Below are 15,682 nucleotides of genomic sequence, written 5' to 3' on the forward strand. Positions count from 1 at the left end.
CTATAACTTAGTGTCCATGATAATGTTGCCATCCTTGTCCTTTACTCTCACTCTGCCAGAGACATACTTTGTTTCCTGCTGTCCATTCACGTACACAGTCTTGACAGTTCCATCTGGATATTCCCGTCTCTTGAACTGGGATGTGTGTAGTTCTCTCTGGCCATTATTGAACTCTATAGTTTTGCTTCCATCACTGCATTAAATAAATACAAGAATATTTTAAAAAAAATTTCTTAAAAATTTTAAATATGCAAGTCTGAGTGAAGGAATAACTTAAAAAAAACCAACAAAAACAGTATTTGTGAAAAGCTTGTTTTGTTAAATACCATCCCATTTGTTTTGGTACTCAAAAACCTGTTTCTGCAAAACTGATACCTTCTTTTTACTTGAGAGCCTCTACCACACTTTCTCTGCACTAAGTCTGTTGTTGCAACAGTTCAAGAAAAGTTTAAAACATAACATCCTGAGTGCTCTCAGGTGTCAGTCAGACCAGCTCACCACACCAGCTGGGTTCTCTCACATGTTCTCTAGAACTCTGCACAAATCAGAAAAATCTGATTTGTCAGGGTATAGTAAAACACACACAGGCATTCAATCCTTGTGTCTCCTCCAAGCTATTAAAAAAAAAAAAAAAAAGCCAAAATTTCCAGCAGCAGATGCAGGCTCACAGCACGGTGTATTCAAACATAAGCCTCTAGAACACAGGTCTGTCACCACCGAACTGCCCCTGCCCCATCAACAGGCAGCACTTACCGCTGAACACGGACAACGGTCCCATCTGGGAAGATGCTTTCTTCTTGCCCATCCGTAAATAAATTTTTGATAGTTTGATCAGGGAAAGTAATTTCTTTCTTGCCATCAGGATAATGCTTCTCTGAAATGTATTGAGAGGCAATACAGTTATTACAGAAATACAAGTATATTTACAGGCAGCATTTCTGAGGGTTGGTTGGGTTGGATTTCTTTACCTATTTGTCCATTCAAAAACTGCAAGACCTCTAAGCCATCAGAGTATGTAGTATGTGTAGTCTTGGCATCAGCATAATAATAAATCTGCAGGAAACAGTTGAGGTTTATGCACATGTGTGCATAAGTACATTTTTATAGCAAAGTGCAGAAGATGTAGGATACACACCACCGTTTGATCGGGCAAAATCTGCTTCACATCCCCATTGAAGAAGGTTATAGTTACAGTCTTCCCATCAGAACCCACTTTTTTACACGTCCCATTGGGGAAAAATATGAGGTGACAGCCATTTTTCAACACCTTTTCAACCTAGGAATACATTACAGAGAGGTCAGTACTGAGCCATCATATTCACATGCTCATTCCCCTTTCACAACAGCTGGAATTTCAGAGTGCCAAGCTCTTGTTCACCTTTCCATCAGGGTAAGAAGTTTCTCTCTGAACCTCTTCACTGTCTGTATATGCAGATCCAGATGGCAGAGACACATGAGCTTCATGAGATGTGTCCTAAAATGACAACAATAATCTGACCACAAACTCAAATCAAGCTTTGTCTTTATACATGTTTGGTGTTTTTTTCCTTAAACTGACAGGTAGTTTAAGAAACAAGGAGCATCAGGAGAGGAAGACAAGTATAGGAAGGTATAAACACAGTCTGGGTTTTATGCAACCCCTAGTATAGCTCCAGTGGTAAGACAAACTGACACTCAGCAATAATTGGTTGTCTGTGGTCAGTGTTGCAGCATGGTGCTTAACTGCCTTAAGACATCCATATAGGAAGGTATGAAACAGTTGATAAAGCTTCATAAAATCTGAATGCTACATAGAGCCATTCATATAGGAATTAATTCATCTGTTTCCAAGATGCTTGCACAGTTGCTGTACACGGAGCATATAAACATCAATTTTTTCCCCTTCCTCAAAAGGTAAAATATTTTGCAAAATTGAAGGGGGCAGGTTACTATTATTTCATTTTATTTCTTCAATCAAAGAATGTTGCAATTACTAGACTCAAGTAGAACCCTGCATTGAGTACTGCACAGCCATCTTCTGGTATGACAATAGAACCGCAGTTGAAGTACACAACATCAGCCACCCTCCAGATAGTCATTTAAGTACAAGTAACTTGTTTTATTTGAGGTTTTTTATTCCCCCTTAAAAACCAAACCAAGATACAGGACTTACTACCATAAATGTCCTAGAAGAATCCTCTAGTGCCATCACTGCCTCAGAGTTGCTTCTGTCACTACCAGGCACAGGTACAGGTGTTCTAGAAAGCTTTCCTACTCAGATGCATGGAATAAAGTTAATTTGGGCAGTAAAATTAAAGTGTAGTTGAAGTGTTACAATCATAAATGGTGTCAAGTTGCACAGGACACAGACATTTAAGTGCAGTAGAAACTGGAAGCAGCATATTTATTAGAAGATTCAGCATAAACCAGCTTCCTCAGGTATGTCATTCCTTCATGTGTCAGCAAGCAGGTGCAAAGAATTGCTGCAACAGTCATAACACTTGCACTTTGTCTCCTATTTAATTTCTGTAGATTTATAAAGGATTTCTTTTTTTGCCCTAGGGAAAATAATCCTGTAAGGATTATTAGTTACGCCTTATAATGAATAAAGGAAGACTAATGTTACCTCTTAACCAGAGCTGATTAGCAGACTAGATTACTAGATTAGCAGAAAGATTACCAATATAAACCCAGCAAGGGCTTCAGTTCTGGAATGCACTCCTCTAACAGATAACTTAATGGTTGCTTGAGCTCTCAGAGATGTCGAAAAAGCACCCTCCAGTTACTTGCCCTACGTGATTATTCATCAGGAAGGGGTATAGCTGCCAACACTATTTGCTCCTAAATGTGAACAAGGAATGGCATTACCCATGTGACTACAGATCCTAGTAACAGAAGGTTCTGAAGAGACACAGTAGTTCTGATGCCATCAACATAGTCATCTAACCAACATCCACAGCTTGGAGAGCATCAACAACAAATGCCATTTTGGATGACAGGATGCAGCTTCTGGTATGCTCCAGATCACCAAACATGCCAAGGCATCTTCACTCTGAGTGTGGTCACAGCTTTCTCCAGAATCTCACTTTGGGAGGCATTTATCCATATTCTCAAGTCCATTACAACTATTCTCTATCTACTTCTGAGGTGGTGATACACTCTTGTTAATAAAAGCAAAAAAATTACTTTTCTTTTAAACAATTAAAATAATTCTCTGATCCAACATACCTTTTGCCTGTGAATAACTTTGGCCATTTATCTTGCTGCACTTCTGTGTTGGAAGTAGAGATGAAGTTTGACTTTTTAGGCCTCTGTTTGGTAGACACTAAAACAAAGTTATTTGTGGCTTATGTGACATTTATTCACAACTGTTCATTCACCAGCAACAAAATTTATACACCACGTGACATGAAATTTACTGGAAGCTTTTTGCACAAACTACATGTTTTTGAGATTTAGTCAACAGGGCTGTCAGGCCCTGGCACAGACTGTCCAGAGCAGTGGTGGAGTCACCATCCCTGGACAGGTCTCAAAGCCAGGTAGATGTCAGGCTGAGGGACATGATTTAGTGGTGTCCTTGACAGTGCTGGGTTAATAATTGGACTGGATGATCTTAAAGGTCTTTTCCAACCTAAATGATTCTATGAGTTGCCTGCTTTTGTAAGAAGGGCTTGTGTGAGGTAGCCCAAGCTACACTTCAGAAATTTTCCTTGTTCTGCTGCCTGCCTACCAACAACTGCAAAATGTTAAATTGTCAAGCAGCCCAGAATACAGTTACAGTTTCAAAACTAAATTTAATTGCTTTAGACAATGGTGAACTGCCTGGGTTGCCTGGCTGATCCTTAAGATGCAGAGGCTCACAGGTTTGATCCGATCTACAGTTCTTCACCTATAATTGCATCATGTTGAATTCTAAGATGAGTTCCTCAACAGAATGGATGCTGCACATTGTGAACATTCACATTTGGAAAGAATGCGTGATTAGCAAAATTCTGTGTCTGTCACCACCAAGAGAGTCCTAAGAATAGTAAATTAAACAGAACTTGAAGCTACTGGATTTCAAGTTTATGATCCAAAATGCAAGAGTATTCACACAAATTAATTTAAAACACTGAGATTGATAACTTACCGATTCTGCTCTTTTTAGAGTCATCCCAGAATTTTCTATTTTCCTCTTGCTTCCAGCAGCTTCTGCTTTCTTCCAGGCTTCTAGACGAAACCTCTCCATAATTTTTATTTCCTCTTTTAGCTCCATATTCTCATTTACTAAAGCTTCGATTTGATCTTTCAGGCGGCGGTGGGTGGTTGACCATTTTGCCTCTTTTCGTTTTAAATCTTCCTGTAACTCTGCAATCTGCTGTTTCAAAGCCTTAGAAAAATGCATGTTTACAAATGAATGAGCTTTCATTTTTTAATATATTAAACTATTTTAATATTCTAATAAAAATTCAAGCACAAGAGTGGCAAAAAGATCACCTTATGGGGCAGAGGGTGAAAGGTCAAAATTTTCTTTCTGAAAGATACTATTTACTTTAGACTACCAACTTCATAGGCTCAACATCAACCTCAGGAAGTGTCTTTAATGCCCTCTTGGCATCCTTTGCAAAGAAACATGAAATCATAAAGCTACCCTTGAGAGGGCCCTTCAAAAACCTTGGCACAAGAAAACAGGGAGGACTCAGTGACAGAAAACACAAGTGACTCTGCCTAGCCAGTTAGCAAACGTTGCTGCAAGCTGTTAAAGTTAGGTAAAGAAAACCTGTGGGGAAGGAGGAGGGAAATCCATGTGTGGTGTTTAATACAACTTGTCTGTACATGGCATGTACCATACATAGGAAGGAACTAATAGGTCTTAAGTTAGAATTTAGTTCTCCACTGCCTTTAAATTAAGTGTCCCTTTGTGGACTAGAATTATATTTTTATACCTGAATTTCATCACGTTCTTTTTTATCTGGAATTGCTCTGGCTTCTGTGGCATATTTTTCAAAAACTTTACGTTCCCTTTGCAGTTTTTTCAATTCCTTTTTTTTATATTCTTCTATTTCAGCCAGTTCGTGGGCTTTCTGCTGTTGAAAGTCTGCAATCTCTTTCCTATAATTACGAAACAAAGTTGTCGTTTTAGCCCAAAACTACTTCAAATCTAGATTTGAAGGAAGAAAATTTAGACTGAATTTGTGGTCACTGATTCCAATCCAGCATCTGTTGGAGATGAAGACTTACCTATATATGGTATTACTTTATGAAAGGAGTAAGAATTGTCACACAGCTGGTGTTTGAAGTCCAACAATTTCTATTTTTGTATCTTCTAGTCACAAAAGTTATCCTGAATTTAACAAAGTTTAGGCTAAAATCTTTCAACATCCTTCAAAGCAGTGGAACACCATTCCCTCAACAGCACTGGGGAAAAGAATCTGCTAGCAGCAGGAAGTAAAAAATTAAACATTGGGTTGGAAGGGACGTTAGCCACCAACATGATGATGTTTCCAAACAAAACTAAAGTGACTTTGTTAGGAATAGGTGTGCCACATTCAAGTGACAAGAGATAATTATTCAGCTCTATATGTCACTTAGAAGTCCCCCAGATCAAATGAAAACATTCTTGGTACACACAAACATCCAACCCAAAGGAAGAGCATCAGTCATGTTAGCATAAAGATCAGTTTTACAAGACCAATTTAGGAGTCTATAATTGCTCAGAACAGAAGTACACAAATCCTTCCAAGTACAGCCTTTAAGGATATGATATTAAACTAGCAGAGATTCTTAGTGTTATAATTCATGTGTGAGTAGCAATTACAGCTTAAAATATACACAGAGCAACAACCAGTTTCTTGACCAATGTTCTCCACTGTAACTGAAACACCAATTATTTACCTGCACTGTTGGTAACTGAACACTGTGATAGTCTGGAACATCCTATGTAAGTGAACACAGCAAAATGTTTCAATGAAAAGTTACCTGATACTTGCTAAGGCATGCTCTCTTTCTTCACGGAGTTTAGTTAGAGTTGTGTTTTCAGCTCTGAACCTCTCTATTTCAGTTTCCAACTCAGTGAGTCTCTCTCTCAGTACTTGGGATGGAACAGTGTTCCCTATTTAAAGAACAGTCAGATGCAAGTTATCTAAGCAGGATCCATAAGACTGAAGTAAACAATTATTGCACAGCAGTTAATAAACAAATAAATAACCCAAGTGATGCTACTTCTGATAGTAATTCTGAAAAAAAGTCCTACTATTGAAATTTGCATTTTAAAGCATTCTGCACTATTTATTCAACTATATCAAATACTGAGTGATCATCTTTGTAGATGTATATTAGGAATGAGGATGTGAAGATCTTCACATCAAGCTAGAGAAATCAAATAAAGGTCAAAGGACCTTTATCAAACAGGGAAGTTCACAGTTTTAAGTTTTTCCAAGTTTCATTCACAGCAAAGTCTGCTCACACCCATCACCCATCTATTGCTGAGGGCACCAATAGGATTTGGGGCTTTTCTGCCATCCTAGTTTCCTGTTCAGTCACTATTTAACACTCCCAGTGTTTGAATAGTCCTCTTCTGAGCATGCAAGAGAAAAGCCTAAAAACTGATGTTGCAGTGTAGGTTACCTTACTCACCTACTCACAGTAAGTTACCTTAGTCACCCCCTTAAATGCTCTGAGATTAAATTAAAAAACCCTACCCCTCTTTCCACAAAGATCTAGCAAGCATCTTTAGACAACCCTACCAAATCAATTCTCCACAAAACACTATGCAAAAGTGGCAGCTTTTATATTAACTTCTCACAAAAACTTAAAACAAAATCCTAAACATTCACTGGAGCAGAGCTTGAAACCAGTATCCCACTGCCTTACAGAGAAGAGATTCAAATACTAGGCTATGCCATTATGCTTTCACTGAAAAACTGCATTTTTCATGATCTCATATAAGTGCAACAACTTCAACAAGAGCTTTAAGAGGTACTCCTTCCCCAGAATATAATCATAAGGTCAAAATCAACTTGGGCAAAGCAGAAAAAATGCACCCAGGTTTCCCATATTCCACATAAATGCTCTAGATAGTATACTGCTGTCAGAAAATACAGACAGGGCTAACATCTCCTTATTGAACAGCATTACCCTATTCTGGTGTAAATGCACACTGTCACTGGAAAGGGAGGTACCACTTCATTTTCAGCATGCCTTTGACACTTCCCTTGATTTGGAAGCAGGGATTAAGCAGCTCCAGATCAAGTTAATTCAGTGAGCTGATCTGACAGAAAACTAGCCTCCAGGAAAAAAAATTTAAAAGTTTTAACAGATTGTACTCATTCTGCAAGCTGCATAATTGTTAGATCTGACACCAGACATGCAACCAGGAGAGGAAAATGAAAGGTGAGGATAGGGCCATTCCCTGCAGCAGCTGTCCACACTTGCACCCTTTGGGGTCACGTCAGCTGGCAGTGTAGTTAGAAAGAAAGATTTGTAATACACATCATCCTCAACATTTCCTACCAGTTGCTGTTCTCTCTGCTCCTGGCTCCTGTTCCACGTGGGATTTGGTCTCCCGCTCTGAAGGGCAGCCTGCCTTCCGCTTCGGTTTCAGTGACGGAAACAGTTTCATCATCAGGTTTGATACAGGAGGACCATTTGAATCACTGTCTGCTGCAGACTCTTTGGACATTTCATCTCCCCTCTTTGAGGCAACTTTTCTCTTTATTGTTTTATCTGGTAGAGTTGTATCATTCTTACTGGAAAAGTCTGTCTGTAAAGGTATTTTAGTATATTTTTCAGGTAAATCACTGCTAACATAATTTTCGTCAAGATCGCTCCATGTTCTTTCATCATCAAACTCAAACTTACTTCCACTTAGACAAGACATGCTTCTCTGATGGTCTGAAGCTTTCCTAGTCTTTTGTTTTGACAGGGCATTGCAATCTTGGTCTGAAAAGCCAAAATCAGCACCTCCATTTTTGCCTTCTTTGCTGATGTCTGGAACAGAACGTCCATAATCAAAAAAATCTGGATCACTTTCTCTATGGCTCATAAAAGATGTCTTAGCATCTTCATTTTCATATTTTAAGGTGGTCTCAAATTCACTCTCAGAATCAGTAGTAGTATCACCACTGCTCTCATCCTTATCTTCATTTGCAATCCACTGACTAGTTTTTAAAGCAGGAGCTGCTGTTGTGGAAGAAGCTGAAAATATTGCATTGTCCATCTTATTCAATGGATCCCTCATTCTAACAGCTGTTCCGGAATTTGAGACTGTATGCATAACTGCTCTATCATTTTTATTTCCCTGTATCATACAATCTGCCTTTTTATTTATCTTACTTATAAATTCAACAGCCAGCTCCTTTACTTGTTGCTGCTTTGCCTTGACAGGGGTAGAAGACATTCTACGGCCTTTTAAAGTTTGCTGATCTTGCTCTAAAAGCCTTTGCACAAAGGAGGAATTACTTGAGAAAGATATTTCATCTGCAGCCTGTTCTAGAAACAGAAATTCATCTAATTCTAAATTCTCCTTTTCTTTTTCTTTTTCCCAGTTTTCCAGCTTATTTTGAAATGAAACCTCAAAAGACAGTTCTGGGTCTTTAACAGGTTGACCTACAGGACATTTAGAATTAGAAAAGGCACTGGCCCTCTCATGAGACAACTGAGGCTTTTCTGTGCCAGATAATTTGTTTCCAATTTTGCCAGCGTTAGACTTAGCAAATTCCACTACGTTCTCTTTATTTTCTATTTTGTTGTTAATTCCTGATGGGAAGGAATCTCTCATCTGTCCATCATGATTTTTTCCTGGTTGAATTCTTGTTTCTAATGGCATGATATTTTTTCTGTTGTGATTCCTGAGTGCTGGAGTCTTCTGAACAGGACAATGTTTTGCTTCATCAGAGTGGTTGTACTTCTGACATGGTGCAAAACGGTTCTTGGGAACCAGCTCTTTGCCAGGAGGCATAATTTTCTTCTGTATTTGTGATCTGTCCACTTTGATAACATTTCTGTCATCTGAAGCCCTCTGTTGAAGCTTTGGGGTGTTTTCTCCAGGGTTTGTCATTTTAGATTTGGCATTAGTGAATCTTCTTAAGCCTTCTCCTCTTTTCAGGAATGGCCGTTTGATCAATGGTTTTTCAATGGCTGATCCATTTGCTTCCTGAAAAGGAAAAGTAAAAATGCAAATGCCCCTTACACAGCTTGAAGATTTCTTCAAATAAACCCCAGATACTAGTAGGAAATTTATATGGTATTCTACTGAATTGCTAAAGACATCTTAGACAAGTTAAATTTAGGGGACTTACTGTTTTATTTTTAAGAATGTGAATCTTGCATTCAGTGTTAGCTTTTGATGCTAGAATCTTGTACATTTTTAAAGTACCTATATCATCTTGGCACAATATATAAAGAATAATAAAGTTTTTAAAAAAAAGAATAACCTGTAACTTCTGATTTTGCTCCAGACGTTGCTCTTCCAGTTGTATCTGTATTTCCAGGAATTCTTCAAATGTCTGTTTCTTCTCCTGAATCGCAGCTTTAATAGGTCTAGTGTAAATTTTAAACAAAAATCAAGTCCCACATTTCTATATAAAACAACTGTGGTTAACATCACTGCTATTCAAAGACCTAAGGCGTAACTACATAATTAAAAGATGACAAATAATTAGATACTTTGGTCATTAAGTGTCAAAGTTAATCTGAGCAATGCATTATACTACTGATTACTTCCTGAAAAATTCTCAAATCCCTGCTGTAATTAATATAAATCTAAAAGATAGTGTATGGAGGTTTTGCTGTTTACTTTCAGTGCTTTCTCAATGACCCCTTCTTCTGCCCAGACCACCAAACTTTCGCTCGTATTTTACTCATACTGCCAGTTTCTTCAGTATCACCTTCCCACTCAATGATGCTACAGAGATCTTCTTCCTTCTCTCTCCCATTGGTACTCCTCCTCCTCCAGAGCCTTGTACCAGCTCTGGCTGGGATGCCATAAGATTTCTTCATAGCAGCTGATGTTGCTATGTTTTGGTTTTGACTACAACAGTGTTGGTAACACAGCAGTGTTTCAGTTATTACTGAACAGTGTCTTGCACAGCACCAAAGCTTTCTTTGCTTTTTCATGCCACTTTCTGCCCCAAGCAAGTAGGCCGAGGGTGGGCAAGAGGCTGAGAGGGGACCAGCCAGAACAGCCAACCTGAATTGACTAAAGGGACACTCCATGTCATATAACATGATCAGGAGTAAAAACTGTGTCCTTGGTCTTCCAAAAGTAGCTGTTGTTCAGAGACCAAGTGGGCATTGGTCCACTTGTGGGAGGTCACGAGTGACAGCCTTTGAGTCACCTGGATTTCCTCCCCCTTTGCTACTTAACAAACCTTTTTTATCTCAACTGTTTTCTCCAGTTCACTCCTCTGAAACCTTCTCCCATTCTGCTCTGGGAGACAGAGTGAGCAAGTGACTGAGTAGGTGATGAGTTGCTGGCTGGGCTCAATCCACCACAGCCTGGAACAAGTATTTCTTGCTTTTGTGATGACCCAGCAGACAAAGCAGAGCTTTACAACAACACCAACCACTGCCTTTACTCCATCAACTCCATAAATGAAGCCTTTACCATACATGAGAAGCTTTCTGCTACAAGCCATTGCTATTACCAGGAGTTATATTTGTTTAAACATCTGTATATGGCTAAGAAGCAATAAAATAAAGGTCACAGCCTTACACTCCTCCTTAACATTACTACTTCTGCTACCAAACAGTGGATAGGAGGTTGTAATAAATTAATTTGGCACAGTAATTATAATTGCTAATATTATAAGCTTGTACTAAAACGTGCTTCTAAACTAGCATCACATCTTTCACAGCATAAGCATTTCAAACCTGAGGGTCTCTTGCTACAGGTCCCCACACAAATGGAGAATATCAGACTCTTTCAATCAGGACCCAGAATTTAAAAAAACCTCATTATTTATTTGACAAAAACTACATAACAATGGTCTGAATTACCTTTCTTCTGTATTAGTACACAAATGTTTTTCTCTGCTGGAATTTTCTGAGAGATCTGCACTTTCCTCACATAAAGGATCCACGTGATGATCTTCACTGTCCCTTATTTCCATCTTTTGTTCTGGACACCACATGTGTTTTCCTACAAAATTAATAGAAATTATTTTTCTTCCTCAACCAGAAACCAGTTTTCAGCTCATACTTTAAGCAGCACTCAGATCAGATTGAAAACAGAAGGGATCTTCACAGTAATGTAGTCTGAATTCCCATATGAAGTCCTAAGTTTCCATTAATTATTTTTTTAATTGGAACTTTCTTTTTAAAGCAACATCCAATTATGTATTAAAATTTTTCCACAGATTTTAAATAATCCATTCTGATTGTTCACCTTCTTCACTATTGTTAATTTATGGCTTAAAAACTATATATCAAGTAAAAATCAAGTAAAACACATAAAATCTTCACAATAAGTAGTAGAAAATTATATTCAATAACTACAAGAGGGGAAAAAAAACTACCATACACCAAGTTATTTCATTATAAATGACTAACCAGTAATATCTTCTCCATGTTTCAAACAGCTCTGCATTTTCAGAGGCACACCTAGACTTTGTTTCTCACAAGCAGACAGTCCTGAAAGAATGGTGTTAAACTTCTGCAAAAAAATCAGTTCTGTGTATGTGGAGAAACAACTGAAGCAAAAGCTCTGTCTTCAAAGCGATTCTGACACCCAGATGAGGGCAACTGCTGTAAAATTGTTAAGTCTGCTGAATGCCCAGGTTTTAGCTTTTGACTTAGAGTTGTTAGAGTATAGCCTTGAAATTGCAAGAAAAAAAAAAATAGCTGTGTCATTGTATTTGTGCCACTGTGTCAACACCACTGTGCCACAGAAGAAAAGAAATGGCACTGAGGTGCAAGGCTGATCACCCAGCCTCCATCCTTACCTTACTGACCAAGAACAAGTGATTAAGCAATCTGAATTCTGCTCTCCTAAGGCTAAGCCCTAAGTTCATTTTCTCAGGTAGGCTAAGAGAAAGAAAGATAATAACTGAACTCAGGTTGGACTGATATTGTCAACAGGAGAAAATACCCCTGATCAACTCTAAAAGGTTTTTTCAGACCAGCACTGCCTTCTCCCTTTGCACACAGCAAGCAAGACTGGAAAACTGATCCAGGTTACAAGTTGTTTTTCAATACAGACAAGCAACATCCATTTAGTCTAGTTCAGTTCAACACCTGAACAAATCTGTGCTGTGTGAGCACAAATAAGGAGGGACCACTTCATTTGGATACACTGACAGTTTCAACCCATCAAAAATATTGTGAGAAACAGCTAATCAGAAAGGAAAGCAACTGTTTTACACTCTCTTCTACTTCAAATATGTTACTCAGAACAAGGGCTCCTATCATGGCACATACTGATCAAGTTACAGTTGGCATTTTATAAAAACTTAATAGTATTCCTTCTGTAGTATCACTCAGCTTTCAGGCACTGAAGGGATGCAGCGTTTATCTTTGACTAATCAAGTAGTCTTAAGATGAAGAACACTAAATATGCTTTCAAATTTTAACTGGAAAATGAGATTAGATTCTTCAGTTTACTCAAAGTGTATCACACACTTTCTTTCTCAACTTACCAAGAACTGCTGTCTGGCCAGACACCATGCTAAGTAGCTTCTGCTGCTCTTCCATTAGCCTTTGAAGTTGCTCCATCTGTTGTTTCTTCAGCTGTTCCTGTTTCTGTTGTTGCAATTCCTTCAGCTTTTCAAACAAAAAATGAATGTATTAGAGGCTAGGTTTACTTAGGACATACCACAGTATTAGCGTCATGAAGACAAGAGGCATTTCTTGTTTTAAAGATATTCCACTAGGTAAGTGTAACATTAAGGAAATTAATAATTTTTTTATCTATGAATGCACATGCAATTCCCAGTTTGCCCAATTAGCAGCTCCACTAGTCTTTAATTGACTATTCTGCAAACTGGAATCAGAACACTCATTTCTCCTGCATGGCAAAATCATTCAAATTCTCCTCTTTTAATGTTAACTTCCTCTATGCTGTGTTTTTATTAAAATGTGAAAATACTTCACAATAATTAAAACTTTCGAAAAAGTGGGTGGGATTTTTTTTTCCTTCCCCACAAGATATGAGTTACAGTGAACAGTCCTGATATAAAGGACCTGGTCTGGGAAAAAAAAAAAATAAATAAAAAAAAAAGGTGAAATTCAGTAATCCAATCTTCATTGTGTAGCAGGAGGCCCTGGTCCTGCCTCGAGACCAGCCTTGAGGGCCATGTGAAGGCAGGGCATTCTGTATCCTACCAAACCACAGTAATGAGTAGTAGGCCTCCATGTCCACCTCTGTATCTCCAACACACACATATATGCTGGTTCCAGCTCCTCCAAATGAAAGACAGGAGGCCTGATTAAATCCTTCCATGGATCAATTGGGCCACACCTGTCATCCAACAGGTAAGAAAAAATTCCCTTGAACTTCCCATGCAGTCTGTTAAAATTCCAATGAAAACATAAGTAAGGCACTATGCAAGTAGAAGCTGTGTGCTAATGACCAAGATCCAAAGATCACCTAAGCCTCATCTCCAAACCCTTCACTTCATTTATTAAAGAAATCATAAATCTACCGGTTCTGATAATAGTATCCTCAAAAATCTCAAACTGAAAAAGTCTCATAGATCCAAAACTACATTCAACATTACAAGCATCAGATATTTTTTACATATTAGATTGTCAATAACTTTCCAAGACTGATTTAATAATTCCTCTTAAGATACCACAAAAGCAGGTAGTATCTGACATTTAGTCACTTTTTGATACTACTGACAATACTAAAAAGTGAGTAAATATTTTTCTATCATGTAAAATACAGGAGAAAACTTTTATAGCACCAGACAAGTTGTGGAATTCTACTCTAGAGACACACACACTCTTCCTTTCTCCAACTAAGTGAACAGACAAGATTTGTGCTGATGTAGCTGCTAGCAAAGAAGACAAGGAAGTGAGTTCTTAATCCTTAGCAGAAAGATCTACTGAAGTACCTATGAACACTTTCAGCTAACACAATTTATATCTAGTAATTGGGAAGAGTTATGAGCAAACATATAGCCAGTTGCAGTGGATTAACTGACAACAGTTACATCACAGCACTGTAATTTCAGGCCTTTTTGTCCCAATGGATACTTCACCATATTCAAGACTAAAATCTCTATTCATCTAACAAAACCAGGTCTATGGGAGTACATACCTACCTTGAGAACTAACAGAAGATGTTGCTACAGATACAAGAACACACAATTTCACATCTGTGATTAAGTACTACAACTGTAATGACCAGCACCCTATTTCCACAGCTTCAGTTAAAGAAACAACAGAACACAGTAAACCCACGTGCATCTTTCCAGGTAAAAAGATTTTGAGAACAATAAACTGCCACTGAATGCAGTTGTATTTTAAAAACCTGTGGTAGCTGGGAACAATCAGGAAGAGGACACCAACTTTTATGCACACAAAACTGTGACTTAGGACTTGTTGTTTAAGCTTGCTGTGATCTATAAATCGAAAAGAGCTTGCTTACTTCAGGTATGACAAATTTTATGCAGGAACAAAATATATCCTAACTGATGTATGTCAAGGAATTCTAGAATTTTTACCTGTTCAAGCTTCTGTAAGAGCGGATCACTGTGATCAGATGTATTCTGACTATCCACTTCATGATGGACAAAGCCTGTTTCAGAGGTTTCTGTGTTACATGTTGCTGCTGGAAGAGACGTATTGGTGATATATTCCTGAACTGCACAAGGGCGGACAGACTCTTCACACAAGGAGTCATCACTTAGAGAACAGCTGTCTGAAAGATGCAACACTTCAGCAGCAAAAGCTGTGATGTTTTCTGGTCCAGGTAACAAATTTTCTTTATTGACTTTCAAACCAGTAAAAGTAGGATCTAACAGAACTCCAGCACGGGAACTGTTGGACATCCATTGTGCAATGAGGTTCCGTTCACTGCTCAGATCTTCAACAGTGGGCATCTTGTAGATTGTACTCCCATGTATTTGCTGATGTAGCATTAACATAACAATATTATGTTATGTAGTACTAGGACAGCAAAAGTTTCAAAGTTCCAGGTATTTGGTACGGACGGTTATCTGCTTTTAACACCTAGAAATTAAGCAAATAAACAAAATAAGAAATTCACAATAACAGATTCCCAGTAAAATAAAGTTACTCTCTTATACCCAGCCTGCTGTATTTATACAAATATGTCACAACCTGCTTTCCCCTTGGTAATAGAAACAATTTGAACAACATGTAACAAATAATTTCTGTGTAGGAAGTCAATACAATCAAACTTCTACTCTCATGATTTGAGTGGAGCTAATACCTCAAAAATTATAAAGCTGTGTATAATACACTCTTCAGTAGTAAAGAGAGGGATTCAGAATTTTCTTTAAAAGCCTGCAACAAGAGAGGTGATTTGAGAAGCTGAAAGACTTCCCACACAGGACCTTCATACTAATGCAAAGTTTCAAATATATCCATCTAAATTCAACTTTAACTTATTTAATTGCAACACTCATATTTTTCGTGCTTTACTTAGCTTCTTGTGGAAGTTCTACAACCATGCTGCTTGTTTGCTTCTTCCTCCCAACCAGCTTCTTTTTTTAAATCCATTAAAAATAAAAGTTTGAAGACTGCAAAAGTTTCAGTG

General features: G+C 38.1%; 1 protein-coding gene across 1 annotated transcript; it reads right to left on the reverse strand.

The window, feature by feature from the left end:
* CENPJ (centromere protein J) lies at positions 1-15,002 on the reverse strand. Its single transcript, XM_009999399.1, is given in 17 exon segments — positions 1-193; positions 754-874; positions 969-1,053; positions 1,136-1,276; positions 1,379-1,474; positions 2,153-2,250; positions 3,208-3,304; positions 4,109-4,348; positions 4,905-5,070; positions 5,938-6,070; positions 7,471-9,112; positions 9,393-9,498; positions 10,957-11,098; positions 11,566-11,625; positions 11,628-11,771; positions 12,594-12,717; positions 14,625-15,002. Coding segments are annotated over 17 exon segments (3,966 nt in total).
* Between the last annotated feature and the right edge of the window lie 680 nt (positions 15,003-15,682).

This window comes from Chaetura pelagica, unplaced genomic scaffold (genome assembly GCF_000747805.2).
Source record: "Chaetura pelagica isolate M959 unplaced genomic scaffold, ChaPel_1.0 scaffold85, whole genome shotgun sequence".
Lineage (NCBI taxonomy): Eukaryota > Metazoa > Chordata > Aves > Apodiformes > Apodidae > Chaetura > Chaetura pelagica.